Genomic DNA, 27,218 nt, shown 5'->3' on the forward strand with positions numbered 1-27,218 from the left:
CGAGCGGGGGGCACGGGCGGGGACTCCGGCGGCCGCCCAAGATGGCGGCGCGTCCGCGCAGCCTGAGGAGGAGCGCGGTGTGCGGGTAACCGGGGCGGGCGGGGGGCGGCCGCCGCGCGGACGGCGATGATTGTGCTGGGCCGCGTCTCAGGCGCTCGCTGAAGGCGCTGCCCGCCTGGCCATGGCTCTAAGGGAGCTGAAAGTTTGTCTTCTGGGGGTAAGTGCTGAGCGGCGGGAGAGAGGGTGGGAGCGGAATGAGGGGCCGGCTGGAGAGGCTCTGTGGTGGCGGGGAGCCTCTTGTCAGAGCGCCGGGAAGCCTCTGGTGATGGCGGAGAGCCTCTGTCAGAGGCTGGAGAGGCTCTTCGGCGATGGCAGAAAGCTTCTCTCAGAGCTCGGAGAACCCCTGCCAGAGGCGCCGAGCGTGGGGAGCTCTCCCCGGGCGCGGAGTGGCCCTCGCCCCATCCCTCTGAGGGGACCGGGCGGACGCGCCTTCCCCTCCGCGGGGGAAGTGTCTGCCGGGGCTCAGTATCGCTCCTTTTCTGCCCTGTTCTCCTTTTAAAAATAAGAGAGGAAGCACAAACGTCCAGTAGGTGCTTCCCTCTTTCTCCTAGGCTGAGTCGGGCTTGGAGTTCACAAAATAAATGGAAGCACCTGAAAACTGGTGGGAGAGAGAGGGAGTGGCCTGAATTTATATTGTAAAAACATATGTAGGTTCGAAAGCCTTGCAGGTGGTGGAAGGAGGAGACACGGAGCGAACTGAAGCAGAAGTTTCAAAATTGAAGGGTATGAAGCTTCGTCTTGGCTTGGTTTGGTTTGAGAGCCCCAAGTTGAACAGGTGGAGGTGTCACCACCTGCATTGAAACCCTCTGTTGTTCAGAGTTGTTTTCTACTTCTAAATAGCCACATTGCCCTTCAGAGGGGAAGATTATGTGTTTGTGTGCCCTTTGTCTTATAAAGGTATTTGGGGTAACTACTGTTTATGTTCACCTGGCCTCAGAAACCTTTTGTCTTGGAAGTAAAGGAGAATATCCACCCAGGAAAACTTGAACTCCCCGAGCCAGGAACCACATCTGTATTTCTCTTTTTAAGATTTGCTCTTATTAATGAGCCTGCAAACAGTATAAAACACAGGGCTATGATAATGTGCTTTTCCTGGAGAGGAAAACAGCTTGGCAGGATGAACACAATCATACATAGTGTACCCAAATTGCTGCAATATTCAGGAGATTTAAAAAAAAATATATATATATAAATGCATGAGTGATGTAAAACTTCATTTACAGTGAAGCAATTCCTCAGGGGTTTATTCTTTACAGTTTTCATGACACAGGAAATATAAAGCAAAAAGTTTGTCTCCACATGTCTTAATTAAAATACAATTACAAATGTTCTGCTTCTACTGAGAAGTGTTTTCCGCTAAGAGTTTATTTCACTTCTAAATGTGACTTCTCTATATCTTTTGCTTTTTAACCGCGGATTCAGCGCTACAAAAATATACGCAATCCAGAATTTTTGTTTTATGTTTCCTCTTTCACCATTTTTAGCACTGTAGAGTTGCATTAGTAACATGTTTCAGGTGTGTCACAGAAAAAAATTCAAGTCTTTCATTAAGCAGGGTGGGACAGCATTAGTCAGAGGTTGAAAGCATGTGTCACACTTGTATAATTTCATGTGCTCCTCTGGTCCTTCATCCTGGCAAGCCATATTCAGTTGCTGCATATTTAACCAAAAGTGGTCTTTTCTCACTGTTCTTCCATTGCAAGGTGTGCATAGCTTTGTAAAAAAGCCCAAAGTTTGAGTAACAGTAAGTGAGAATGCAGATTTGTGTGGTCCTTCAAAAAAAAAACCAATTTTGTTTAGAAAACTGTAATTTGTCACAGACCTTTCATTTGCTACTAAATTAATATAATACCTGAAGTGTTTCACAACTTCTCTGGGATTCTCTGCAGGAATGTGTTATTCACTGCAGTGTACTGCAGGACTTGAGGACAAAAGGAATCATCTGTTCATAGTAACTAATACCACTTTCAACTGTTTCTATTTTTTAGGACACTGGTGTGGGCAAATCAAGTATTGTGTGGAGATTTGTCGAAGATAGCTTTGATCCCAACATCAACCCAACAATAGGGTAAGAAACTAAATGAAGTAAATGTGATTTATGCAAGAATAAAATGAGATTACCTGAAGAGATCACTTGGGAGTTCTTCGTGTGTGGCAGCTAAATGTGGTAATAAACATGACTGCAGCCTTAATTAAGCTTGTGAGCTACCTCAGGACACGTAGGAGTGTTCTCAGCACTCCTGCAGCTTCCATTTTTATGTGTAAGGTCTGGACCATTTTGTATTGTTAATCTAAGCTAGCAATGAATAAATTGCACTACAGATGCTTCTGCTAAAAGGACAGCATGCTTTTCTCATGCACAACCTTTAAATTTCAACATCTAATTATTATGCAACTCCACGGGTTCTAATACAATTTTTTAAAGACTCAAGTACTATAAGTCTCCTAGGCTTTTAAGGATTGTTAACATAATTCAGGTAGGTCTCACCATGAATTAGTTAAAACGTTGCACATCTGTATGAAAGGCACACACAAATCTAACTGATGAAACTGTTTTTGCTGTTGGTCTCATGGGTAAGGGGAGTATTTGAAACTTGAGCCTCAGAGTAGCAACATTATTGATCTCAAATCTTTGAATGGATAGAAGGAAGGGCAAGCATCAGAGATTCTTGGAGTGGTTGGATCTTTTTATTTCTTTTGCTGCCTTTTTTTTGCTTAACAATTGTCTTTTGGGCTGCTTTGATCAGAAGCAATTTTTGGCTTATGGGAGGACAGCCTTTGCTCAATGCCAAGAGGTGTGTGGGGGTGTCACTATAATTTCCTGTCTCAGGTGTCACACAGGCTCTGCTACAGCTTTGACCAAAAAAAGATCCTGCTGATAAAGATCAGCTGTGTCTCATCCTGTCCTTCTGACAAATTGAGGTTCCCATGATGTCTCTCTTTTCTCTTACAACCTCTTCTTTTTCTAAGTATAAATACTGACATTGAACTGCAAGATGTATTGTAGAAATATGCTTTTGTTTAAATTTCCCTGTTAAAAGAGGTTTATTGACAGTACTGATATCATTATAGTTGCTTGAAGTGACAGACTGAAAGTCTGTCTTTTACTAGCCTTAACAAAATCATTCACTGGTCTGAGGACTGGTTATTTTGGTCATTTGCTGTGTAAAGGAATCAAAACTTGCCCAAATGCAGGGATTGTGTGAAGCTCCAACAAGATACACAGTCTGAAAACTTAAATTAATCTTTACTTTTTTCTTTTTTTTTATACTTTAATTCCTAATTGAGACTAGTAGGTGGAAAGGATAAAGTAAGGATTAGAAGAGCTTTGAGAAACTTGCAAAACTAAGGCTGAAAATGTTTCAACTTTATTCCTGGGTCTTTGAGTTCATGAGATATGATCTTGTTTCCTGTCCTGTTTTCATTCCCCTTAGAGTCAGCTGAGCAATCACACTGTTTTTGTCAATGTTCATTGCTCTGTTTCTGATATGGGCAGCTGCAGAAGCTCTGTCAGAATTCTGCAACTTTTCTCCCCTCAGAATGCTGATGGGACATTTAACCAGCATATACCTTTAGGTACTGCAGAATATCTAGTCTTTCTTTATAGCATCAAAAAGGAATATCAAACAAGTTATAGTGCCTACTTGGCTGGGAGAAGCAGCTGGAAAATTTAGTAAGAAAACAGACATTATTCCTACTAAAAGTCATCAAGGATAACTCCACCTTGGAGGGTTTTGTTGACCCAATTGTCAAAGAATTTCAAGAAGCATTTAACCTCTTGTCAGGTACCACTGGGGATGGTTTAGTTGTGATGTGAATTAGAGAAACACAGCTGTTCAGTTCAAATTGACTGTATAGGGATGTTTTGGTCTATAGCAGCAAGGAAGATAAATTCAGTGAGAATCTATGTTTAGGAAACTGTTTCCATATTGGTAGGAGAATTCCGATTTTATGCATAATTTGTAGCAGTCTTAAAGGAAGTGAAAGTATCTGCTGTGCTTTACTAGAGATACTCCTATCACTTTGATTTTCTTTATTCATTGCAGAAACACGTCAGCTAGTTTTTGGTGTTGAGATGCATTGCAATTAGGCTCTGTTTTTAGGGGTGTTGCAACTTTATATTCGGCTTCTTAAAAGGGGAATCAACTTTGGAGACTGACACAGTATTTGGCAAATTATCTGGGCTTAAGGAATAGGGAGGTAACCTCTTACCAGCTGAAACATTGTGTAACTGCTCTCTTTCCTCTTCGTTAATGTACCTAGCTAATTGTCCTCTTATAGCAGTGAAACAAGCCCCAAGCTTGCAGTTACATTCGTTACAAAAGTGTCAAGGACATCATTAAGTGGTTCTTAAGCCCCAAGATAAACTGAAGTTCAGAGTCCCAGGCTCGGGTATGCAATGCTGATCATACTGACTCTTGCTGTCTGACTGTACAGCAAGTTTGGAGCACTGTAAGAAGCTCCAGTGTCTTCACAATCCCGTCAAAACTGACAGAAGAACAAGTTTGGAAGTCTGCAATATTTTCAAGTGGCAGGAATTAATCACACAAGAGGCATTCAAGTTCACAGTGTAGGATCTCATGTGCTTAAAACAGTTATGTCAGCTCTAGCTGTACAAGGATTTTAATTCAGTGTGTGGTTTTTCCAGTGAAAAATGTGCCTACAGGTGAGAGATACAGCAAAGGACTCCCTCTTGTAAAAGAGTAAGGTCACTGAATTTGTGTTCTTGTGGGAAATTCACTCATTCAGCTAAAGCAGATCAAATAAACCACAAAAGTACTTTGCAATATTTAACATCTAGAATTTGAGCCAGGGGAGAAGCATCTGGAACATAGGAGAAAGCTGTCTTTTTGTGGGTTTTTTTTAATCTTCTGGAAGTCCAAGAGCCTCTGCAAACTAGAATATGTAATGCCAGACAGGTTTTGGGAGCTGTACAAGGTGCAGACAACAAGCAATTTACTCTATTGATTTCTTTGTCCTGTTAACACCTACCAATACTGATATCCATCTCCTATTTTATTCCCAAGTATGGATTTACCAGCACTTACCTTAATGTTAATACAGAGATAGAAAAAACTGATACAAAGGGAAGAACTTGACCTCTTTCCCTCCAGAAGTTTCCAGTGTGCACTGAAGTGATTGCTGTGGTGCTGTGAGGAGGAATGTTGTTAAAAGGCTGACTTTTCTGGGTTTTTTTGTCATATATCCTATATTTTTAATCTAAAGCTTACAAACAATTAAAACCTATAATTTGCATTCATGTTGTGTTTTGGTAGTTGAATGTCAGTTTCTGAAAGGAAATTTCATCCTCTCTTAATTTCAGCCTTTATGTCTGAAATGCTTCATCAGTTTGTGTGTTTATGTGTGGGGAAAGCGCTTTTATTGGAATGTGAACCTTTTTGAAAGCTCATGGTGGTAATGAATGTTCTAAGGATTTATATTCTCAAAAAGTATGAACTGTGTAATTTTTTTTTCAGAGCCTCATTTATGACCAAGACTGTACAGTATCAAAATGAGCTGCATAAATTCCTGATTTGGGATACAGCTGGACAGGAGCGGGTAAGTAAAGTCAATATCTGTGGAGAAAGTTTGGGCCAGAGCTTGGGTTGCTTTTCAACTCTGCCCCTGAAAGTCACAAAGTGATCTGGTTTTACAAACATGTATTAGAATTCGTTTCTATGGAGGTTCCTATTAGATGTGGGTGATGTAGATGTTTTTATTTTTCATTGATATCATGATTAAAGTGTAAAGGTAAGGAAGATTACTGAAGAGAAGTTTATGAAACAATAGTCTGGGTTTAGATTCACTGAAAGGGAATGGTCTTTCCAGAGAAAACAAGGATGGTGTGGGGGGAAGCCAGCAGCACACTCTAGTACCATTTCTAGTTGAGTTTTAAATGTTCAACTGCAATATTTCCAGCCAGTGCAGCACCAGAAGAATCAAAGTGAAATAAATTAACCATGTTTCAGAGTACAAGTAAGGCCTTGATTCTGGAAAGATACACAACTGCTGACACATTCTGTTAGCTTTACTGTAAGAGTTATAAATGTGAATAGGATGTAGATTTAGGCTTTCCAAAGCAGAGTTTTAAGCAATGTTACAGGTGATAACTGATCTTTTATCCTTTTGTAAAGTTTTACTAATCAAATCTGATGCTGTTAGAAGCTATGTCAAGGAATCTCTTTTGAAATTTAAATTTTAATTTGGTAGTTTGGGGTTTTGATCTCTGCAGCATGCATAGTTCTGAGAGGAGGCAACAAAACTTTGAAGAAAATGACTAATCAGATGAAATCCCAGCTAATTAATTTGCATGATTTTACTTGGAATTTAAAAGGAATCCTTTGCTAGGGAACTTGCTTGCTTATGGATTACTAGTAAGAGCAGTAGAAATTACAGTAGATTTATTAACAGTGCTTATTCTTGCTGTTTCTTGACTGCAAGTGAACTACTGGCAACTGCCAAGTACTCATGATGAGTTTATTTAGGATATGAGGTAACTGTGACAAAGGTTGTGTTATTAGGTTGTGTTATTACTTCAGGGTAGCAACAGGCAAATACAGCTGTACTGCTTTTCAGGATTGGCTTGAGAAACAGCCCAAACAAAAAGAACCAAACAAACAAACAAAAAAAACAACCCCCCCAGTAAAAACAAACAAAACAAAACACCTTGTAAAGGTTCAGTCATACCTATCCACAGGCACTTGACCTTTAGGATTCTTGGTGGAACTGAGTTGCCAGCTCATTGGCTTGGTGATGGCTAGGAAGTAACTCAAGTGTATTTGTATCGTAATTTAATGCTGTAGATTTTGAATGACAATTTATTTCTTTCCAGCCACACCATAGAAAGCAAACTTGTCAGGGATATTTCCCAGGAATATGTCCAATAGTATCTGTGTTATCAAAAATATCCTGAGCCCTTCCATTCCCAGCAGTCAGTCAGCATTTGCTGTAAATAGTTTGTCTTAAGTGAACATCATAGCCCATTCTGGAATGTTATTGCTGGAAAGTGATATTCTGAGAGGTAGAGTATGAATTTTTAGAGGTTGGTGCTCCTAAATTGAAACCTTTATAAACATGCCTGCCACTATTTGGCAGGAAACATCCATTACATTTTAGCATTCCATCCTGTTCACTTTAACTGTGCAAGCAATGGGAGGACCTTGTAATTTGTATTCAGCACATCTAATCTGAGGAAGCATCTCTGTACATGACCAGCATGTTCCTGGTCTATTTTTGGACTCTCAGTGATATCTCTTTAATTTTCTTCCATACAAGTTGCTTGATATCTTTATTGAAATCAAAAAAGGAAAGGTGTCTTGCCAGGACTCTGACCCAGAAGCTGTGATACCTGTGAAATTCATATTCCATATCTGAGAGAAGTCACTTGAGACCCCAGTATAACCAAGGAAATCAGTGATATGTGAGCAAGGATGTTTCCTTTGAAATGATTCAGTATCTTCACAGACATTTCTTTCTCCAGAGCAGGACAGAACTATCACTGCTGGCACAAATGGGCTGTATACCTGCCTGGCCCTGAGATCTGTAGCACAGTTTTCTGCTCATGCAACATATCTGACAGTGAATTATGGAAGGGATTCCCTCTATGGAATAGGTCTGGAATACTAAAAATGTCCACACCATTCTTGGAACTGAAATGTCTCTGCTGAGCTATGATGTGGAATGCATGGAATTCACAGTCCTGGCTCCTAGAGGAGTGTTTGCTGTTTCCCATTTCAAAAGCCCAGCTGCAAATAGTGCTGCACTGCTTCTGGGCACCCCCTTGCTCTCAGTGGCTGGATAACCTTGTTCTAGGGGTGGAAATGTGCACCAAGTCATTCACACACCTCATTTACACACACATCTTATTTCTTCTCTCATTTCTTCTACACTGAGTTCAACTGATAGGAGGTAGTTTAGAGTAATTAGTATTTTTGTCTTCTTACCTAACAGTTTTGAGTTTCCCTGTATAATTCCATTATGCATAATTCCATTAATAATTCTGTCAAAACACAAATTGGAGCCTGGGGGGCAAGCTGAAGTCTTTGGAAAAATGGCAAAAGGAAAATCCAGTGTTTCTGGTAACATCTGTTTTATTAATATATTTTATCTGCCGACTGCTCTTAGGTGGAAAAAAGTATCTAAGTGTTAGCAGCCAGGAAATGAGAGTAATACAAAATCAGCAAGTGAAAGTTGGTTTTTTCCCAATGTAAATAGTGGAATAATCAAAAAGCCAGGTTGCAACCCATCCAAGTGGTGGTTTACCAAATATGTTTCCCTTTATATTTTAGTACTTAGAAGGAAGAGAGGGATTATGTCCCAATGTGAACTGAATGCCTGCCCATGTTTCCCTTTCCCACTATTAAATATTTTTATATTCTGAACTTTGCATTCAAAATCCTATTTTCAAAACAGAATTTTAGAGCCAAATGTAAATGGTCTGGAATTCTGCTTTATAGCGAGATTTTTATGATTTATTATATCATTCTCAGTTGAACTGTACTATGCAAAAGGAAATTGGTATTTTATTAGAAATGAATAAGCCTTTATGAAAAACTGTATCCAATTCATTATTTTTACCCTGAGTAAGATGCACAAAAGTTCTAAATCATATATGCTTACATGGAACCAATACATGCAGTTCACTTTGCATTTTGATGGAAAGTTCTGGTTGCTAGATTAGTTGTCTTGGCTTTTTTAAAGTTGGCAGAATACCCCACTGTTCTTAAGAATGCTTCACTGATATTTTTTGATGCAATTTGATTGTGTGCTTTATCACTCTTTTTTTGTAATGGATTCATAAGGTTCTGTCCACATAAAGGTACAGGCCCTACCAAGCAAACAGACCTGCTGTAGATTTAATTCTGAAAATCACTGCAGCCTTTTATCTAGTACATTCCTTAAAGCTCTACTTGCAACAGGGCACATAGCTGTGTGCTTTTGCAGTTTTTTGGTTTAAACATTCTTCTAAATTTGAGGGAAAAACTGAAGCCATAAGTTAGATTCTGAAGAAATCAACATTTCTAGCATTTAAGACTGATGACTGATCCATGGGGCTAGAAGTTGACAGCAGCTTCTGAAGATTTCAGATCAAAATTAATATATGCTAATTTTCTTAACATTTTTGTCTTAGTCAAAGTTGGCCTTGCCTTCTCCCTGCATTTTTGTCCTTGTTTGGTGTTTAAAGTTGAGCACATGCATGTTTGTGTAGACAGTCTGTTAAGTGAGAGGTTCTAATCTTGGCAAAACAAGATCAAGTTTGCCTTGGTGCTGCTGATACCACAGGATTTATTGCCTGGCCTTAGGAGAACAATGCCTTCCTGGGAGGTTATGTGCTCTACTGCACAGACTAGTTGTGACTGTAAAGGAAAGTTTTTCACTGCTGTGATCTTGGTTTTCACTTTTTTCAATAGTAATAATGATAGTGAGGTTCTGGAGGTCAGTGGAAGATCAGGTTTATGTTGTCTGCTGTCTTTCTTCCAGTTTCGTGCTTTAGCTCCGATGTATTACCGAGGGTCAGCAGCAGCCATTATAGTCTATGACATCACAAAAGAGGTAAGAAATTTGATCTTGACCCAGCATTATAATTTCTGGGGCTTTTTTATTTGTGCCATGGACTAGTTCTGACTCTTAATTTCTTAATTCCTTCTGTCTTCTTTCTTTTTTTTTTTTTTTTCCACATTAGGAAACTTTTTCAACGTTAAAGAACTGGGTTAAAGAGCTTCGCCAGCATGGACCTCCCAACATTGTTGTAGCTATTGCAGGAAATAAGTGTGATCTTAATGATGTCAGGTAAATAACTCCTGTCAATTTTTAGGGTTTTCCTTAAGACCTAGCACTAAATATTTTAAGATTTTAGAGCAGCTGAAAGGTTTGGAACAATTTGAGCTGCTCTGCTCTAGTGTTGTAGTTTCACAAGGGGTTTGAGCTGTTTCTGCTGTCAGAAGATGTGGTTAGTCTGCCCTTGGATGGTCTCACCTACTTCCTCCCCTGTGCTGATGTGAGTACACGTGTGATTGGGCAGTAAATTGGGCTGTAAAATGGATCCAGATTAAAACTAACCCTTTAAAAAAAAAAAAAGAAAACTGTTCCAAGTATATTTATCTTTCTCACACCATGAACACTTGCTGGCATAACGGTGTGGGGATAGCAGGGTTAGGAATGAGCAGTTTACAGGGAGACAGGATTACCTTTTCTGGTGGCAGTGCCAAGTTACACAAACCTAAACTGCCTGTGAAACTATAGTGTAATAGAAGCTGTTTACCTCACTTTACAAGAAGTGCCCCTGTCAGTCTGTAGCACCTCATTTTGTTAGGAAAAATACCAAGTCTGTTGGAAAGCATTGTGTAGGTTTTTCTAACTTGCTTGTTCAGGTGCCTTCCTTCCCTGCTTAAATATTGGGGTGGAATTGGCTGTGGCCAAAATAGTTGCAGGGAGCGGGAAAAGCTCTTGAGAAACTTTATGAACAGCCAAACTTTCAGGAAGGCATGTACTAAAAACAAAAGAAGGCCTTTTTTATTGATGTCCTTGTTAAATAAGCCAAAATTCAGAAAGAAGGTGTGTGTAAACTTCTTGGGTTTAGGTTTTGCTGGAAAAGGCACCACAGCTGGTGTCTCAAAGGAGACAGCTGGTTATATGTTTAAAGAACCACTGCAAAGGTGGCTCTGAGTATGGTTTTACAAATTGCTAATACCTAGAAGTTATCTAGTGAGTTCTAATAACTTTCATTAGAAGTAGCATGTCTGTTGAAGTAAATAGAGTGTAAAATTATTTAGAACAGAATTCAAGTCTCACATGCTCAGCTGGCATCATAAGTGTAAACATTGCTATTCAAGCTAATGAGGAGGATTCCTTGTCCTTTAGTCAGAAGCAATATTTGAGCCACTGCTCAAAGTCCATGCTCTTGATATCCTAAAGTCTCTCATAACTGAAAGTAGCCAGTGTGTTGTAGAAATTGTATGTGAAGTGATACAATATAAAGTCCAGACCTCCCTACAGCTACTGGAGTTTGTATTTTTCATTTTGTTTAAGGAAAGAAACAAAATCATCAAGTTGCCTACTTTGGGGAGCAGAATAACTTGTACACTTCTGTGTGCTCAGTATAAAAATATTCCTTTTTTATAGCTACATCTTCATGCAACGTAAATGCTACACTGATGATTTGTGCAGTGTTGGGAGATACTTTGGTTTTGTAAACAGTCATAAGAAATGCACAGGATCATTTGAAATAATGCTTTAGGATCTTCTTAGGACGTATAAAGCTGGTGGGGTGAAAAACACACCTCAGAAGAGGATTGATTGCAGACCTAAGATTAGAGCACTCCAGACAAAAGCAGTGCAATGTCAGATGGATTAAGGCCTTGAGTAGTTCATGACTGTGCTCGCACCTCAAGGCAGGGAGACTGAGTAAAGAAGGAGCATCAGCTTCAGCATGAGGGAGTACTGTGATGCCAAACATGTAAAATATTCATTACAGGAGACACTTAAAAACTTAATCTGTCCCTTAAGGTTTTGAGTAATGGGGTTCTTCTGCATTCATGAATTTTTCTTTGCTTTTTTTTTTTTTTTTTTTTTTGTTCCAGAGAAGTCATGGAAAAAGATGCTAAAGACTATGCAGATTCCATTCATGCAATATTTGTAGAGACAAGTGCGAAAAATGCAATAAACATTAATGAACTCTTTATAGAAATTAGTAAGTATTTAAACAGTTAATGTACTTTCTTCTGCAAAAAACTTGCATAGAAATTTGATTTCTGTATTACTTGTTATGCTATTTGGGTGAAAATTTACAGACTTTGTACTAAATTTGTTACAATCTGACATGACTACAAACTGCAAAATGAGCTGCATGAATTTCTGTTCACCTAATGACTTCTAAATATTCCTCTAGAGGTTTTCAGCCTACTGTGATGCTGCTGGATAAATACCAGGCAGGGTACTCCTGTCAGAAGTCAGTGTCATCTTACCATGTCTGTTATTGAATGTTCCAATTAGTACTTCCAAGGTCATGGAAAAGGAAGGAAATGGCATAAGGAAGATCCAGACTTTATACATCTGAGAATAGGAATTAAGTTCTTACTCTTAGTCCTTTTACTTTGGGTAAAAAAGTGTATTTTAAAAAATACAATAATTCATAAATGCCAGATTATTGCATGGGGAATAGCAACTACTACATGTAGATTTTCCTCAAGTATGTTTTTAGTACTTTGGGGGTTTTTTATATTAAATTGGAAATCTTTTCTGTCCCATTTGTGGGGAGGACAACAATGATACTATTTATATGTGTGAATAAAAAGCAGACAATATTCCAAAGTGAATTCTGTGCAATGTTATTTAGAGGATATGTGTCAAGTAGCAACACCAATGTGCAGGTGTGTCAGCCTGTTTGTGAAAAGAGGACTAACTACAGAAACATCAGACTTAAGAAAAAAAATAGGGTCTATAGAAGCATAGCATTGAATATATTGAAGCTGATGTAAAGAGTATGTGCTGTAGATTAGCTTCCTGATTTATTGACTTAATAGTTGCTCTCTAAAATTGATCTTGAATAAATTATGGGGGGGAAAAAAATCATAAATCCTCCTTAGAAGAGAATGCTCAACCAGGAGCAGTCCATTTTAAAGACTGATGAGATGAGTAAAGCAGCTCTCTCTACAAGCACTCCTTTGTTAAGCCCGATGCAGGTGATCTGTGGAAATACAGGTCAAGATGGTTGTTCTCAAGCTGTTCCAGATGGTATTGCATCCTGCAAAGTACTCTCCAAGTGCTTTTACAGCTCAGCTGTCCAGGTCTAGATCAGCCTGAAGTGTAGCTGCTGCTAAATTGACTTCAAAGTGCCTTGCTGTCCTTTTGTGCAGACAGTTATGTCCGTCCCTCTTACAGACATAACACAGACTGTTGCTGCCATCCTGCCAGGCAGGAATGTCTTCCCTAGTGACCTATAGCTAATTGAAGGCACATTTTTGTATACAGAGCATACACTGGATGCTTAGAATTAGTTTCAAGTATAACATTTCCTATAAATTTCTTTTTCCTGCCTCCTTGTAGGTCGCAGAATTCCATCCACTGACACCAACCCCGCATCCAGTGGGAAGGGCTTCAAACTTCGACGACAGCCATCGGTGACAAAGCGCAGCTGCTGTTGACTGACCCCTTAGAAAATCAAACTTGTTTATACAGTAGGTGGTCTTGGAAGTTAATAGTTCACATTGGGTTTATATTATCAGTCTCAGATCTTTATTTGCTGGTGTTCATACACCCGAAGTCCCCCAAAAAGGGACTGGCTCTTGTGACACCCGTACGTGCGCAGAAAAGACTGCAGTCGTCAGGGCAGCCTGCTGGCTTCCACAGCGTGCGGTGTCTCGTGCATTCAAAGGGAATCCATCATCACTTTTTTGGCCTTGCTTGATTGGAAGGTGACTACATGGATGGTAGAACTGAAATGTTTTCATAGTTTTGTAATCAAGGTTTTGGGAAGTTTTTTTTGTAAAAAGGGAAATGAGCACTTTTGTGGGAGATTGGGTTAGGAGGAGTCTGGAAGTTAGATGTCATTTCTTCCTTTTCTTCAGTGAGCCTTATTTCAAATTTTGGTGTAGCTAATCCAAAGTATGATGGGACAGTTGATGTGAGATGGCTACAGAATGAGCAACTGAAGACAAATAGTAGGCAAATTAGTCCATCCAGTCCCCAAATCCCATTTGCACTTTTTATTTAAGGATGATCTGCGCTGGGGGTGGGGACACAAGCAACAGATCTTAAACCACAGACAATCTTCTTTTTCATGCTGACTGTAATCACTTTAAGGCAAACTGGTATGCTTATAGGCATCTTTTTGTTGTTACAAGTTTTTTTAATATTAAGATGTTGGTTGAAGAAAATTACTTGTAGATCTGACTGAATTAAGTGGTTACTGGCTGAAAAGAGATGCTGTAAACAGATGCTGCCAGTGGTTCTGATAAGACCTACAAGTTTTTGGGGAAAGCTTTTAATTGCTTGGCATGTGTAAAGTGTTCATATTATATTTATAAGACCAGTGTTTAAAGTGTTATAAATTATGTAAAAACAGTAAAAAATAATACAATCTTCTACACTCCTTTCATTCCACACCTAAGGATAAACTCTTGGGGAATCTCCATCAGGGTTTTTTTTCCTGCATTTTAGGTATTGTCACTGTGAGTTCATCCAGAGGCAGATGAAATTCTTTCTCTTTCAATGATGTTTGAAAGGGCCAATAGAAAATCTTGTAGGGGCAGCATGAGGCCTGTCAGTTGAACAACCTTTCATTTGGGGTGCACCCAGTCTTTCCTATTTTGGGCACAAAAATACACATAGGAAGTAACCTAAAGACGTGGTAATGTAGATCATTACCTCTTGGTTCCTGGGGTTTTTCATCTGTGGGGGTTTTTCATCTGTGAGGGTTTTTAGCAAATCAGTGTTTAGCTTATTCTGTATGGGTTCTAGTAGGCTTTCAATTAAACTATAGGTTGACCATACCTGTTTGTGCTATTTTATTTATTTTTACTTTTTGTTTCTTACCAGCACTAGTGAGAAACTTTTATACTTTTGAAGAAAAAGAGCTTAATAGACTTGAGTATATACTAAAATATGCTGGTTAGCTTTAGTATCAAACTGAGATCATGACGATGGTTATTCTTTTTTTTTTTAATCTGGTTTTCTATCATCTCAAGTATTTTCTCTGAAGGAAATGTAGGAAAATTTGTAAGAAATTAAAGGACTTGTACTTCAGATTCATTTGTGTTACTGAAAATTCTTGGAGAGCTGGAGCAAAACAGGCAAACTGGTACAGTGAGGTTTTCTGATGGGTCAGTGAGTTTAGTGATATTTGGTGACTACATTTTTGTCATGCCTTTTCCTTACCCTGCATTGCCAATTCTGCCTCCTTTGCCATAGTCCTACAGGCTCCATGCATCTAGAGAGCCCAAGAAATCCAACTTCATGGGTTTACACCCTACTGCTTCTGCAATTCTGATCTTGAATTACTGCAGGTAATGAACACACAGAAACAGCCAGTGTTTCACATTGTCCAAACTGCCAACCCTGGAGTGAGGCTACTTTTTAACACTTGCCTATTTAAAAAGACAGACAGTTGATGTAAGTTCTTCTGAGTCCAGATAAGTGTTTATTGATCACTGGCCCTGCTGAAAGCTGGGATGCAATCTTGCCTGCATGAGATGCACATGCTCATTGTTTCATTTTTGTTGGAGAAAAATGGTTTCTTTTGTATTAATAATTTGTTAGGTCAGCTGCTTTGATCTTGCACTAGGCTTGCTGGAATTGATGATATTTTGTCCTAACATAGCTTCTCTATTTGGAGATACACTGGTATTGGAGCGTTTGATTATCAACCATTCCAGCTAAATTTTTCATAACTTTTTTCCTGGTAAGAAGTTGTTAAAAAAGCTCAGGATTAAAGATTTATTCCATCATGTCTTTCTGTTTAAGGAGTGGAGTTCATCAGAAAGACTCAGCTTTCAGTTACTGGCAAAGGGAATTAAACAATCTCAGAATGGTTTAGGTTGAAAGGGACCATAGTGGTCATCTGGTTCAACCTCCCTGCTCAAGCAGGGTCATCCCAAAGCACATTGCACAGATTCATTTCTGCAGAACAAGTTTGAAAGGACAAAGTGTCATGTATGTAAAAATGTAATGAGGTGTAAGTTATATCATTGATCCAGAGCATTTTTAGCTGAAAAAATATGACTATTGCAACTTCTAAACACCATCAGTTATTTCTCATGGAAGTTAAAGAATTGAACAAAAATATAATTTGATAAACATTTCATTCTTAAGCTTTGGAACAACTTGAATTATTGCTCCAGGTTTTGGAAGGTGTCTTCATCTGACCCTCTATTAAAACAGTCACTTAGCTGACTTGCCAGGCTCTCAATCTGTGCTGTAGATAGTTTTGTAGGATACTTTATATACATGCTGAAAACTGGCATATCAAGTACCCAAGTAGGTGAAATTTGGAAGCTGACATTTAGTAGCATCTAGTTATCATACTACTGAAAATTGTTAGAGGTGCTTTGAAAAAGTGCTAAGACAATTCTAACAATTTTGCTGTTGCCATGAAGGTTAAGACTTTGTGTTAAGTCCAACAAATCACTGCACTCCAGATCCCTGCTGCCATCAGTGAGACCCTTCCTTTAAGTGCTGCAGGATCAGACAGTTAATGGTTTAGAGGGATGTTTTGTGCAGACTGGAGTCTTTGATGTGTTGCTTTACATTTAATGCTACCAGCATGCTCAAGAAGGATTATTTATTTGCTTGGAAAGAGAGTAAGAGGAGAGGAGACTGGACCTACTTATTGATTTGGAAGTCTAATCCTTTAACCTGGTTGAGGGAGAACTACATTCTTGGTTAAAGCTTCATTTTAATTATCTCAAAGTAATTCAAGGGGAAAATCTTGAATGGTTTAAAAGTTAGCTTCAGCAAGATTTTTTTTTGTGACACTGGTAAGCTTAAATTATTCCTTCACATTAGTGTTTAGTTCCAGTATAACACATTATTAGTTATAATAATGTTATAACACATTATTCCTCCTTAGGAAAAGGAAGCTTTAGCAGTGAAGTTTGAATTACTTGCTTGTGAAACAGTCTTTAGTGTGTGTTAAGGATGGTGTAGGCTATTTGTGGTGTGCTGTGTCAGCAATCTGCACAGAAATGGATGATTTACAGGACAGAAGCTGTCAGAACAGTGGAGCTGCTCACCCTGGAGTGAGCCTCACTCAGCAGCAATAGTTACAGACAAGCAGGGCAAAATCATCTCCAACATGAGCAGAACCTGCAGAATTCACTGGCTTCAACTTCTACACTGCCTGCTCATTTTGTAAAAAGGCTTCACGTATCTCTCCTAAATACTTGCAGCCTCTAAAAATGGCTTTCTGGTTTATAGTTGAGAGAAAAAGGCAAGCTTTCTTAACTTTTCTAGCAGGAAGTCAATGAACAACCATCTGAGATGCTTGAGATGTACATCACAAGTCAGTTACTCGAAGCAGGAGAATTGTGTACTTGGAATTAAGTCTCTAAAAATCTGCAAAAAAATTCCCTATAGAAAACTGTTGATGTTTTATGTTCAAGTCCCATCTCTGGTAGTAGATCACAGCCTAGTGATGGTAGGTGACAGAAGATTTACAGAAATATGATGACGGTGTGAATTACCAATGCAAGATGGAAATACAGATTCTAGTATTAAAATAGTCATGTTAGTTTCCTTTGAGTTATATGGCTCCAGCTTGTCAAAAGGAATATGCTTGAAAATACATATTTGTATATCATATAAAAATTCACGTGCCAAAACGTAATTCCCTAAAATTACTTAGGCCTTCTGACACTAATATTTGTTTCTGAAAAATCCCTTCTGATATTCTGGAGGTCTCAAAAGTCTGAATGCATTCACAACTTGGAAAAAAATTGAACAAGCATTACCAGACTTTATCCCTGAAGTGTCACAGATAACAAATCTTTCAAGAGATCTAAGACTGTCCTGAAATCCAAGAATACTGATGAGCTTAGCCTCTGACATGTCACAATGTCCCTAGGGTCAGCTTTTTCCTCCTTCCCCACTTCCATTTCCTCTCACCCCACCCAACCCTGAATTTTTAACATAGTGTTGTCAGAGTGTACATGCTATAAAGAGCTATCAGAAATACTTAGAAAAGTTCTAATGGCTGAGAGTTTCTTGGTGCTCCCTATTTTACATGAAGAATTGAGGCAGTAGGATGACTTTTCTCAGTCTAGAGTAAAGACTTCTTAGAAGAAACAATTTTGCTGTTCTTGTTCCTTCAACGTGAAAATTGATGTTCCTAAATTTTTGCTTAAACACTAACTGTAAATTTTATTTAAGGAGCTAATCACCTTTGTAAAGATTTTCTTTTAAGAAGGTTGGGGTTTGCTTTGCTTGGTTTCTGTTGATGTTTTCACATGCGTGTTATTGAACAAACCAACTTTTTTAAATGTTGAAGGACACAGACCACTCTTCTGTCATGCTCTTCATCACTGTGGGTGTGATACTCCATCCAGTTGTTGCACTTGAATATTCTGTAACTCTGACACCTTGATAGATCCACCGCTACTATCTTTTACTCGTGTTACAGTATGTATTTCCTATTAAATCCATTGTTTTCTTGGCAATTCGTTCTTTGTTTCCTTATGGGATTTAGACAATGATAGGTGGTGAGTGTCTCTTTTGCCACAAAGTTCTAGAAGTATCTGTCAAAGCAGCAAATATTTGTAAGCAAAATGGTAATTCATTAGCACAGCCTTATGAAACTGTTACAGCTGAGACCTGTGCCATGACTGTATTTTACCACATAATGAAGGCTAAAAGCACATTGACCTGGAGGAGCAATCTATTGTAAGCCTCTTCTGTATTTTAACTTTCTTTCTTGTACTTCTTTCTGAAATTGTGTATGCAGCACTGACACTGTGATGGTGAATTAATTGATTTAAGGCACAGAAATAGATTGCATTTCTGTAGCTAAGATGCTTAAGATTTCCTGTCAATCTTCCCACTTGTACTCCCCACACTGAGGACAATGAAGAAAAAAAAAGGGTTCTTTTCTGAATGATAAACTGCATTTGTGTGTTCAGGACACAAAAATAACCTGATATGCATAAAGCTCTTGCAGTGTAGTAAATGTTTGCCTGTAAAATGTGTGAAGGTTAACCTTTGTATTGGCAATTCTTGTCACTCATAACAACATTCTGCCTTTTCATTCTAGGATGGGGTTAACCTGTTACAAGGGTTGAAAGGTCTGTGCCTTCTTACTATATTATCTCTTACTAAAACAAACTTAAGCCGCTCAAAGTTACAGAGCATTTGCAGCACTGTAAACTGCACAAATTTCCAACCATTGCTTCACTGCATGAAGTGTAGTCAGATTACTAGTGATGAAATATTGTAGTGATGAATTCCCAAGCTTATGAATGTTTTGAGACTTTTTTTTTTTAGTCTTCTCTTGGGCTGGTCCTGAGAGCGTGTACAGGTTTGTCTGTATTGTTGGTTTGTAGATGCTAATGAGGAAAACCAGGCTTTTGTTCTCTCCTTTCTGTTTGAATTGTTACACTCCCATATAGTGCATAGAATGCAAATAAAGAAATGTTGATTTGACATAATGTAAACAGCCTTTTCAGCCTAAGCATTCATAATAAACTTTTATAGTGTAATAACATGCTAAATCACTACCAGTCTGATGTATTGTGCAAAAAAATAAAAAGGTGTAAACATTTTATTAATAAAAAGCTTTGTTTATAAATATGCTGACTTGTTTATAAATGCTCCCAAAATTCTCCATATCTTAAAAAACAGTCTTTATAGCAATATAATTATAGAAGAGGAATGTAAGCAATAGCTTATGTGTACAAATGACTGGAATAGCTGTTTTCCAGAAGTCCTGACTACTGGTGTTCAGAAACTGGAGCTTTTCCCTGGTTTATGTACACACAGACAAAGGCAGAAGAACTTGTGCAAAGAAGGGATGGGGGGAAACAGCAGAGAGAATGCAGCTTTTGTGTAACACTTCCCTTCTTTGCAGCACCATGTCTGAGAAAGTGCAGGCCACACACAGTCTTGTCAAGCAGGGCAAGGCCTGACAAATTCTATTAGGGCCAAGTTATTTAATACATTGCTTTTACCTTAGACTGCATGAAATGCACAATTCTCAACTGCTTAGACCAAATTTCTGTCAATCAAAACTGTAAAGTGCTTTTAATATCTGCGCAGTGTTGTGGGGCCTGTTGTGCTGGGAAGGGATCTCCTCTTGCTTGTTAATACAGCCAGCTGGTTGGTAGCTTGCTTTTTTTAAACCACTGCTCTGTTGCTTATGTAGTCCCCAAAAATATGGATTTGGCTGCAGTTAACTCGCGTGTCTTACATGATGCTTAAAAGATGTGGTTTGCTTGCTTCAATCTGGGATGCACATCTAACACCTTGAGTTAATAGCAGCCTTCAAAAGCTAAATAAACAATAACATCCTGTTTCTGAACTGCTGTTTCATGTGAAAAGGTTGGATACCAGATTTTATTAAGCAAGTGGCTGCAGCTCCTGTGCAGGAAACCCATACTGTGTCATCTTTTGTGTAACAGACCTGGAATAATTTAAATTTCTTGTTACCTGCAATTTAGAACTTACGGTCTTAGATGTGAGCAAACTGCTTTTGAATAGTGTCAGATGGGTTTGTCTAAGATGGCATGAGGGTGCATCAGAGTATAAGAACGGTAGATGCAAGAAATATGCTGGAATAGAGAGAAAAAGACGTTTGCATAGGGAATCTGAGAACTAAATGCAAACTACATGGTTTGAGAATGCTTCACTTGGATCAAGTCTTTCATAGCTTCTAAGGGAGAAGCTTTGCAACTGATGAGCTTGTTGTTTAAAATTGTTTCAGTACAAAGCTTTCAGGTGCTGTCCAGCATTTCCCTGTAGTGTTCATCCCAATTTTCTCCTGTTAATCAAAAACCCACGTAGGCAACAAGTTGCCTTTTAGTCTTGTGGCTGAATTGTTCCCAGTGAGGGCTGTCTGTGGAACAGGGACAGGGTATTGCAGGTGGCCTCCATGCACACCCATTTCATTGAGTTTGACCTGCACAACAGTAAATGTACACACATTATTTACATGCGACAAAAACCTGACAACCTACATTCATTAGACTTCACAAATTTTCAACTTAAACAATGCTGTGCTTTATAAAACCTTCAGCCTGGATGAAAACGTGGGCGAGTCCTTCAAATACAAACAGGCAAGTTTGGAGCTGCTAATTAGGGCAAGGTGATACATCTTGGCAAATCCTTTAAGAGATGGATCATCAAATGCTTCAGGGGGTTCTTTGTACTTCTTTCAGGAAAAGTAGAACTTGGAAAGGTCTGGGCGGCAACACTTAATAGTTGTTTACTTTAGGGTTTTTATTATGCATGACTATGCTGTGTAAAGCTTTCTCTCTTACTCCTCGAGTTAGTTTGCAATTAACTTACCAATATGTATAAAGCTTGTGTTTTCTACTAATTACTGGTCCAAGAATGCCTGGCTTACAGACAGAATCTGTTCATAAATAAAATTCAAGAGATTAGGTAAAAAAAGGGAACTTTCCCACAGCACCAGCCACAAAAGCTGCAAAATATGAGTGAACTCTATTCTCTCCTGACTTGAGATCTGAAATGTTATGACATTACCTGTAGTTTAGGCTAAAAATTTCCCCCCCACCCCCCCAAGGAGCAAAAATAATAAGATCATCCAAATCTAATTTCCTGGAAAAAGAAAATGCATCCTTTTATGATATGTGACCATTCTTTCTCCAAAAGAGAAGGAATTTAAGAACAAGAGCAGTATTTGAGTATATTGCCCTGCAGTGATAAAGTTTTAAAAAATCAGTCCTGCTGTCCTGGCTGGAAGGAGTTGGCATTTCACTTGTATCATGCAGAACTAAGTTCTCTACTAAATACAAGAATGGGTTTGGTTTGTTTTGGCAGGGAATGAAAGACGACTGAGAACAAAAAGGATGAAATAGGATGGGAGGTGGTAAAGCACATGAGCAGAAAAACAGGGATTGTGGCGGACAGGAGCAGCTGAAGGTGTGGTATAAACACTGCAGATGTGCTCAGGGCCGTGAATGCCACTGTCCTGCTTAGGGTGTTAATTTTAACATATAGATCACTCATTTGATATTGCTCTTAGTGACAGAAAGGAGAACACTCTTGTAATTCTAGATCTTTTTAACTACCTTCTGCATTTTTGGCATTTATTAAGTCAAATAACATGATATTAAGAATTTATGTGAGGGGAAGGTGCATTGCATCATGTGGATTATACTCCATGACAGAATTTCACAACATTTTAACCTTTTAATTCACTTCTCACCTCTTTGCTCATCAGCCCTGCCTAGGACCAAACACAGCCATGTGCTTTGAGTTGAAGTTCTTTGGAAGCTTTTTATTTCTGCAAATGGCATCTCCTCCTGAAGTCATGTATGTATAAATCCAGTATGTAGAAAGTTCAGTGAATACTTTTTTTTGGGTACATAAATTACCAATTTTTAAGATCAGCATGTTTCTGCTGGTAACAGGGGCATCCCAAACTCCTGCCTCTGACAGATTACAGCAATGCTTTATAAATTCTTAGGAACTTTTCAAATGTTTAAAACAACCTGAGGACAGAGGGGAGCAGTAAGTGTGGTATTGCTGTAATTACACTGGCCTAGGGCTATCAATAAAACAGCACTTTATATTAAACCATGCTGTAAATTTTAAAAAAAATGTTTTAAACCATTGGAGTAAAAACCAACTAACAAAACATAAACACAAACAAAAAAATCCCCAAAACACAACCGCCACAAACCACCCCAAAACAAACACAAAAACCACAACAAGCAACCCAAAACTTTGGTTACTGTTAGGAAAGGGGAGAGTGGATGGCTTAAAATCTGAGGTGACCTGAAGTTCTGGTTTTATGCATTAAAAAGCGAGTATTTCCCGCAGCTCGATGCCGGTTCCCAGAGCTGCCCTGGCGCTGTAACGCTGCGCCCCGAGCCCTGCGGCCCCGGGAGCTCCTCCTTTTCCCGGGAGCGCTTCCCTGCCCTTCCCCGAGCCTGGCCGGAGATCCCGGCGGCGCTGGAAGCCGGGGCCCGACGGCTTCCCCTGCAGCCCTGAGGCCACACGGAGTAGAGGCCTAAAATAACACGCTGCTTCTGGATAACAAGGCGTTTATTACCAATCACGCTTTCCCGTGCCGATTAAACGTTATTTATTAGCCCTCTTTCTTGCCGTAATGCTCCGGGGAGGCACCTCCGGCCACAGGAGCGCCCGAGGAGCGGCGGCGCGGGGCCTCCCCCCGCGGCCCCTGACGGCGGGGCCGGGCTCACGTCAGCCGCCGCCGCAGCCTCTCCGCGGGCCCCTCCGTGCTGCATCATCCCGCCTCCCGCCCGCCCTGCCCGGCAGCGTGTGCGCCGCCAGCCGCCGCCCGACCGCCGCCCGCGCCCGTCCCCGCTCCGGGGCCGCCGGGACAGTGTGAACAACCAGCCGGGCGAGGGTGAAACAGCACCCGAGCGGCGAGCGAACGAGCAGCCGGCAGAGGGGTGAACCCGCTACCGGGCGCGCCCCCCGCCCGCCTTCCCTCCTCCCTCCCTTCCTTCCCCTCCCTCCCCTCTTCCTTCCCCTCCCTCCCCGTCCCTTCCTCTCTCCGCCTGGTGCCGCCACCGCCGAGGAGGAGGAACATGGCGAAAGCGGAGCAGGTCCTCAGCCTCGAACCGCAGCACGAGCTCAAATTCAAAGGTACGAAGCGGCCGCCGCCATCCCTCGCCGCCGCTCCCCGCGCCGGGCGGGCGGTGCGGCCGCGCTCGGGCCCCGCTCCCCGGCAGCCATTTTCCGGGGGCCGGGCACCGCCGGCGGATAAAATGTCCTTCAGCGCCGCGCCCGCCGCCCCGCCGGGCCCCCCCTGCCCGCCGCGGAGCCGCCCCCAGCCCGCGGGGGTCCTCCCGGGCCGCCCTCAGCGCTGCCGCAGCCGCGGCGCGGGTGGGGGCGGCCCGCGGGGACGGCGCGGGGGGGTCCCGGCCGCCGCCTTCCCCGGCCGGCAGCGGGAACACCGGGCTGTGCCCGGCTGACCTTCCCGGGGGCGGCGGCCGGGGACGGGGGGACCCCGCGGGGAAGCGGCGGGAGCAGGGGTGCGTTCCCCAGGCCCCGCCGGGGGTGTGTGTCCGGCCCCGGCCGAAAGATCTGGTGCTGTAATGTAGGACAGCGATGTCCGTGTGATGGGACTGGGAAGCCAGGTGTCACAAACCCTAGGAACGGGCAAAGTGTTCAATCAAAAGACAAAATCAGGAAATTGCTAGCTATGGAGCTGTTTAAGTGCTCTGCGTGGCTCTTTGGTATAAAATCTAGACGGAGGAAGGATGTTGGGAATAAGATAACGAATAAGGGTTTCTTCTGAAACGTGTCCCAGGCACTGTGGGGTTGCAATCGTGTCTCTGGCCAAAAACAAGAGGCCTCTGGCCAGGTGCTGAGCAGCACTTCCTGGCTTTTCCTGCTTATTTATTATTATTGTAATTTTGCAAGCCTTTTGGCTAAATAAGCCACTAATAGTCTGCCTGTGCAAAAATCCATCCTTTAAATAAAAGTCTTGAATGGATTTGGGCTTCCACTGGCACTGAAATTCCTGTCTTGTAGCCTGACAGCACAGCTGTAATACAATATTCTGGTATAACAAATAAGCAATCAGCAAGTTTATTTATGCGACCAGAGTCAGAAGTGTTTTATAGCTTTGCTTGATAATCTGGCAAATAAGCTTTTCTTCAAAAAAAATAGGGATTCATTTATTGGCCTCTAGCAAAAATAATACTCCTTTAAAAAAAGCTTTCATGTACATTTTTAAATATATAGGAGATATTTACCAGTTTTTATTAGTAAATATATTTGAACTAATAATATTAAGTGGGTTTTATCAAACAGCCTGTTAATAAACACTGGGGGGAATGCATAATCTTTGTTGTAAGCTGAAGTTGTTATGGCAGCAGTATCAAACATGCTTAAGAAGGAAACTATTGTTGTTCTCAGGTTCTTTGTGTTAAGTATGATTAGATGAAAATCACCTCTTGTTCTGGATAAAATTGCTTTCAGCAAACAAGCAAATCCAAGCTCAGGTGGGCAAAAAGTGGGGCCTTAATTGGTGCTGACTTGCTAATGAGATGTAGTTGTGGTCCAGGCTTTGGTTTTTTTTTTTCTTCATCACAGGTAGATATAAACCTTGCCAGACTGTTTTTTCGAAGTAATGATAATTTGCCAGGCTGTCTTTCTTTCAGATGAGGTTCTGGGCTAAATAGCCAGTAGCCATTGAAGTTAAATCAACTAACCATAGCACTTTTAGTTGCCAGGTCTTTAGCCTACAACACACACTCCTTATAACATAAAATGCTACTTGACTAACTGCAGCTATTAAATGGCTTAGTTTCAAAGCACACTTAAATATTAATGTTCAAACAGACTTAATGCTGCAGGCAGCATTCATATGCTTTGGCAATACCTCAGTCTTACAGTCCTTTCTAGCAAGCAGTGCTGACCGATGTCCTTCATTCAGGATATACCAGGTTGAAGTATTCATGAAGTAAATTCTGCTCTAAGCATTTATTGCCCTGCTGATCTTGTGAAGACATACTGCCTGGTGATAGGGCTGAAATGATATTGTCACCTTGTAAATAGTTACATTTATTTCCAGAGTGTTCCTTGGCCCCATACAAGTAGATCCAGGCTGACAGAGGTCATGGAGCTGCTGACTGGTACAGGCATCCTCATGGTGTGTGCTGAAAGACATGGTGCTCAATGTAGGAAACTGAGATTGGACTGTAAACGGAACACTGGAAATGGTGAAGGGCTTAATCCAAATGCAGACAGGTAGAAAAAGCATAAAATTGTTCACTCTGATGCTGTTGAAAGGCTCTGTATAGCTCTTCAATACAAAATTTAGAAGCAGGTAGGATGTTTGAAATAATACAGTGAATGAAGATGTCTTCTGTTATGTGTCCCAGTCACTTTGGGATTGCAACTGTGGCCTGCACTTTCACTTCTTAAGGGTTAAAGACCATTTTAAAGAAGCTTTTGTAGCCCATTGGTTTTGCAGTGAATCTCATAAATTCATTTGGTGCTCTGTTTCAAAATAGTGTGCTTGTGTCTCGTTTGAAAAAAATATCAAAGGAGTTTTTCATGCTGGAATTTTTTTTCACAGCATGTGAACATGAGCAGGGGTTGTCTTTCCTCCCGCCTCGCATCTCCTACAGCAGAGCACACAGGCTCCAAAATAGCATCAGCGTGTGCTGTGCTGAAATGCAGCTGTGAGTCGTGGGAGGCTGGACACCATTAGGTGGCTGAAGGTGCCCATTTCCTTCCCCTGGTCTTTGATGCCATGTGAAATAGGAGCTTCACTGTCTTGCCAGTGACTTCCTCCACTTCTTGGTCATTGTAGGCTTGCAAAAAAAATTATCCAGCTAAAGGTTTACAGCTCAGCGTTTACTGGTAACAAATGGTGAAAAAAATGTTATTGGTATACGTGACATTTACATTTATGTTTCCTTTTCTTCTTTTTTTCAATATAAGAGATTACATCAGTCTGCCAAGAATTTATTACAACATTCAAGGCTCTGACTTTAAGGATTGCTAGATTTAAACCTGAACAAGGATGTGGAATTGTGCTGCAGGATGCCTCCTGCGCCTCACAGGATCACTGCCCACCAAGGCTGATCTGTCTTTTCACCATATGTACCCACCAAGAGTAGAGATCGGCTGTTTATTGTCAGCAAGTAAAAATTTGTTAAAATATAGCATGTTTTAGAACTCCCCTGGGTTTGTAGTATTTGAGACGCTGCTGCATATTTGCAGACATAGGGTGCTGGGGCAGTGTTGCTCAAGAGGGATGGCACAGATGGGAGGTGGCGGAGGCCGAGGGACATTTTGGTAGCATTTCTGGAGGTTTGCTCCAGGTTAGGCTGGACTTATGACTCAGCACTCTGTCCGTGCTCCCCAAGTGGCTCCCGGCAGTACTGCCAAGCAGGGATTAGTGCCTTGCTCAACTCTGTAAGTCGTGCCAGTTGGAAATGCAGGTTCCTGTCCCCAGTATGTGACTCTGTACCTATGCAATATGTCACTGTGTAGCTTTGCTTTCTGCTAAGGGCACGATAATGAAGCAGAAAAACCAATCTTCTCCATTGCTAACAGAATGGATTCATCCCTGACATGGGGCTGTCAACTGTCACTGGCTCAGGTGCAAGCCCTTGGTACCTCAGATCTGCAGCCCAAAGGTGTAGCCTCGGCCCATATTGATGTACTAAGTCCAGCACTGCATCTGCACCATTGAAATATTTGGTATTTAGTGTTTAGCCCCAATCCTGTGCAGTCTGTGTGACCTGCGTTTCCGTGGCTGGGTGGCTGCTGCTCCAGACACTTTGAGCTCCTCTAGGTCAGCCTGAATAAACTCCAGCCAGATCTGCTCATTGCAGTGGAGGTGTGCAAAGCCTCCTGTGTCTGACAGGAATATCCCGTTCCTACCACATACCAGGCTAAGGCTCTTCAGTCCAACAGGCCAGTAACATTTGGGGTTTGAGATTAGTCTTTGCAGAAGCTGCTGCTGCCAAGTCTCAGAAGAGAGGTTAAGGAGATGTGGACTG

General features: G+C 40.9%; 2 protein-coding genes across 4 annotated transcripts in view; both read left to right on the forward strand.

Moving 5' to 3' along the window:
• The first annotated feature begins 79 nt into the window (after positions 1-79).
• On the forward strand, positions 80-19,333 carry RAB22A (RAB22A, member RAS oncogene family). The gene is made up of 7 exons (XM_058850250.1): positions 80-217; positions 2,049-2,128; positions 5,538-5,619; positions 9,541-9,612; positions 9,743-9,849; positions 11,640-11,749; positions 13,105-19,333. Exons 1-7 carry the CDS (start codon positions 182-184, stop codon positions 13,200-13,202), a joined length of 585 nt encoding a protein of 194 aa, XP_058706233.1. The 5' UTR covers positions 80-181; the 3' UTR covers positions 13,203-19,333.
• Positions 19,334-23,009: 3,676 nt separating this feature from the next.
• VAPB (VAMP associated protein B and C) overlaps positions 23,010-27,218 on the forward strand; it is a 37,540-nt gene continuing 33,331 nt past the window's right edge. The window contains exon 1 of one of the 3 annotated variants that reach the window (XM_058850313.1): positions 23,010-23,340. In XM_058850313.1, the coding sequence (XP_058706296.1) occupies positions 23,283-23,340 (58 nt within the window). In that variant the 5' untranslated portion in view covers positions 23,010-23,282. The remainder of the gene's footprint in view (positions 23,341-27,218) is intronic. The other 2 variants (XM_058850311.1, XM_058850310.1) reach the window with 2 other exon arrangements.

The sequence above is a fragment of the Poecile atricapillus genome, chromosome 15 (assembly GCF_030490865.1).
Source record: "Poecile atricapillus isolate bPoeAtr1 chromosome 15, bPoeAtr1.hap1, whole genome shotgun sequence".
Classification (NCBI taxonomy): domain Eukaryota; kingdom Metazoa; phylum Chordata; class Aves; order Passeriformes; family Paridae; genus Poecile; species Poecile atricapillus.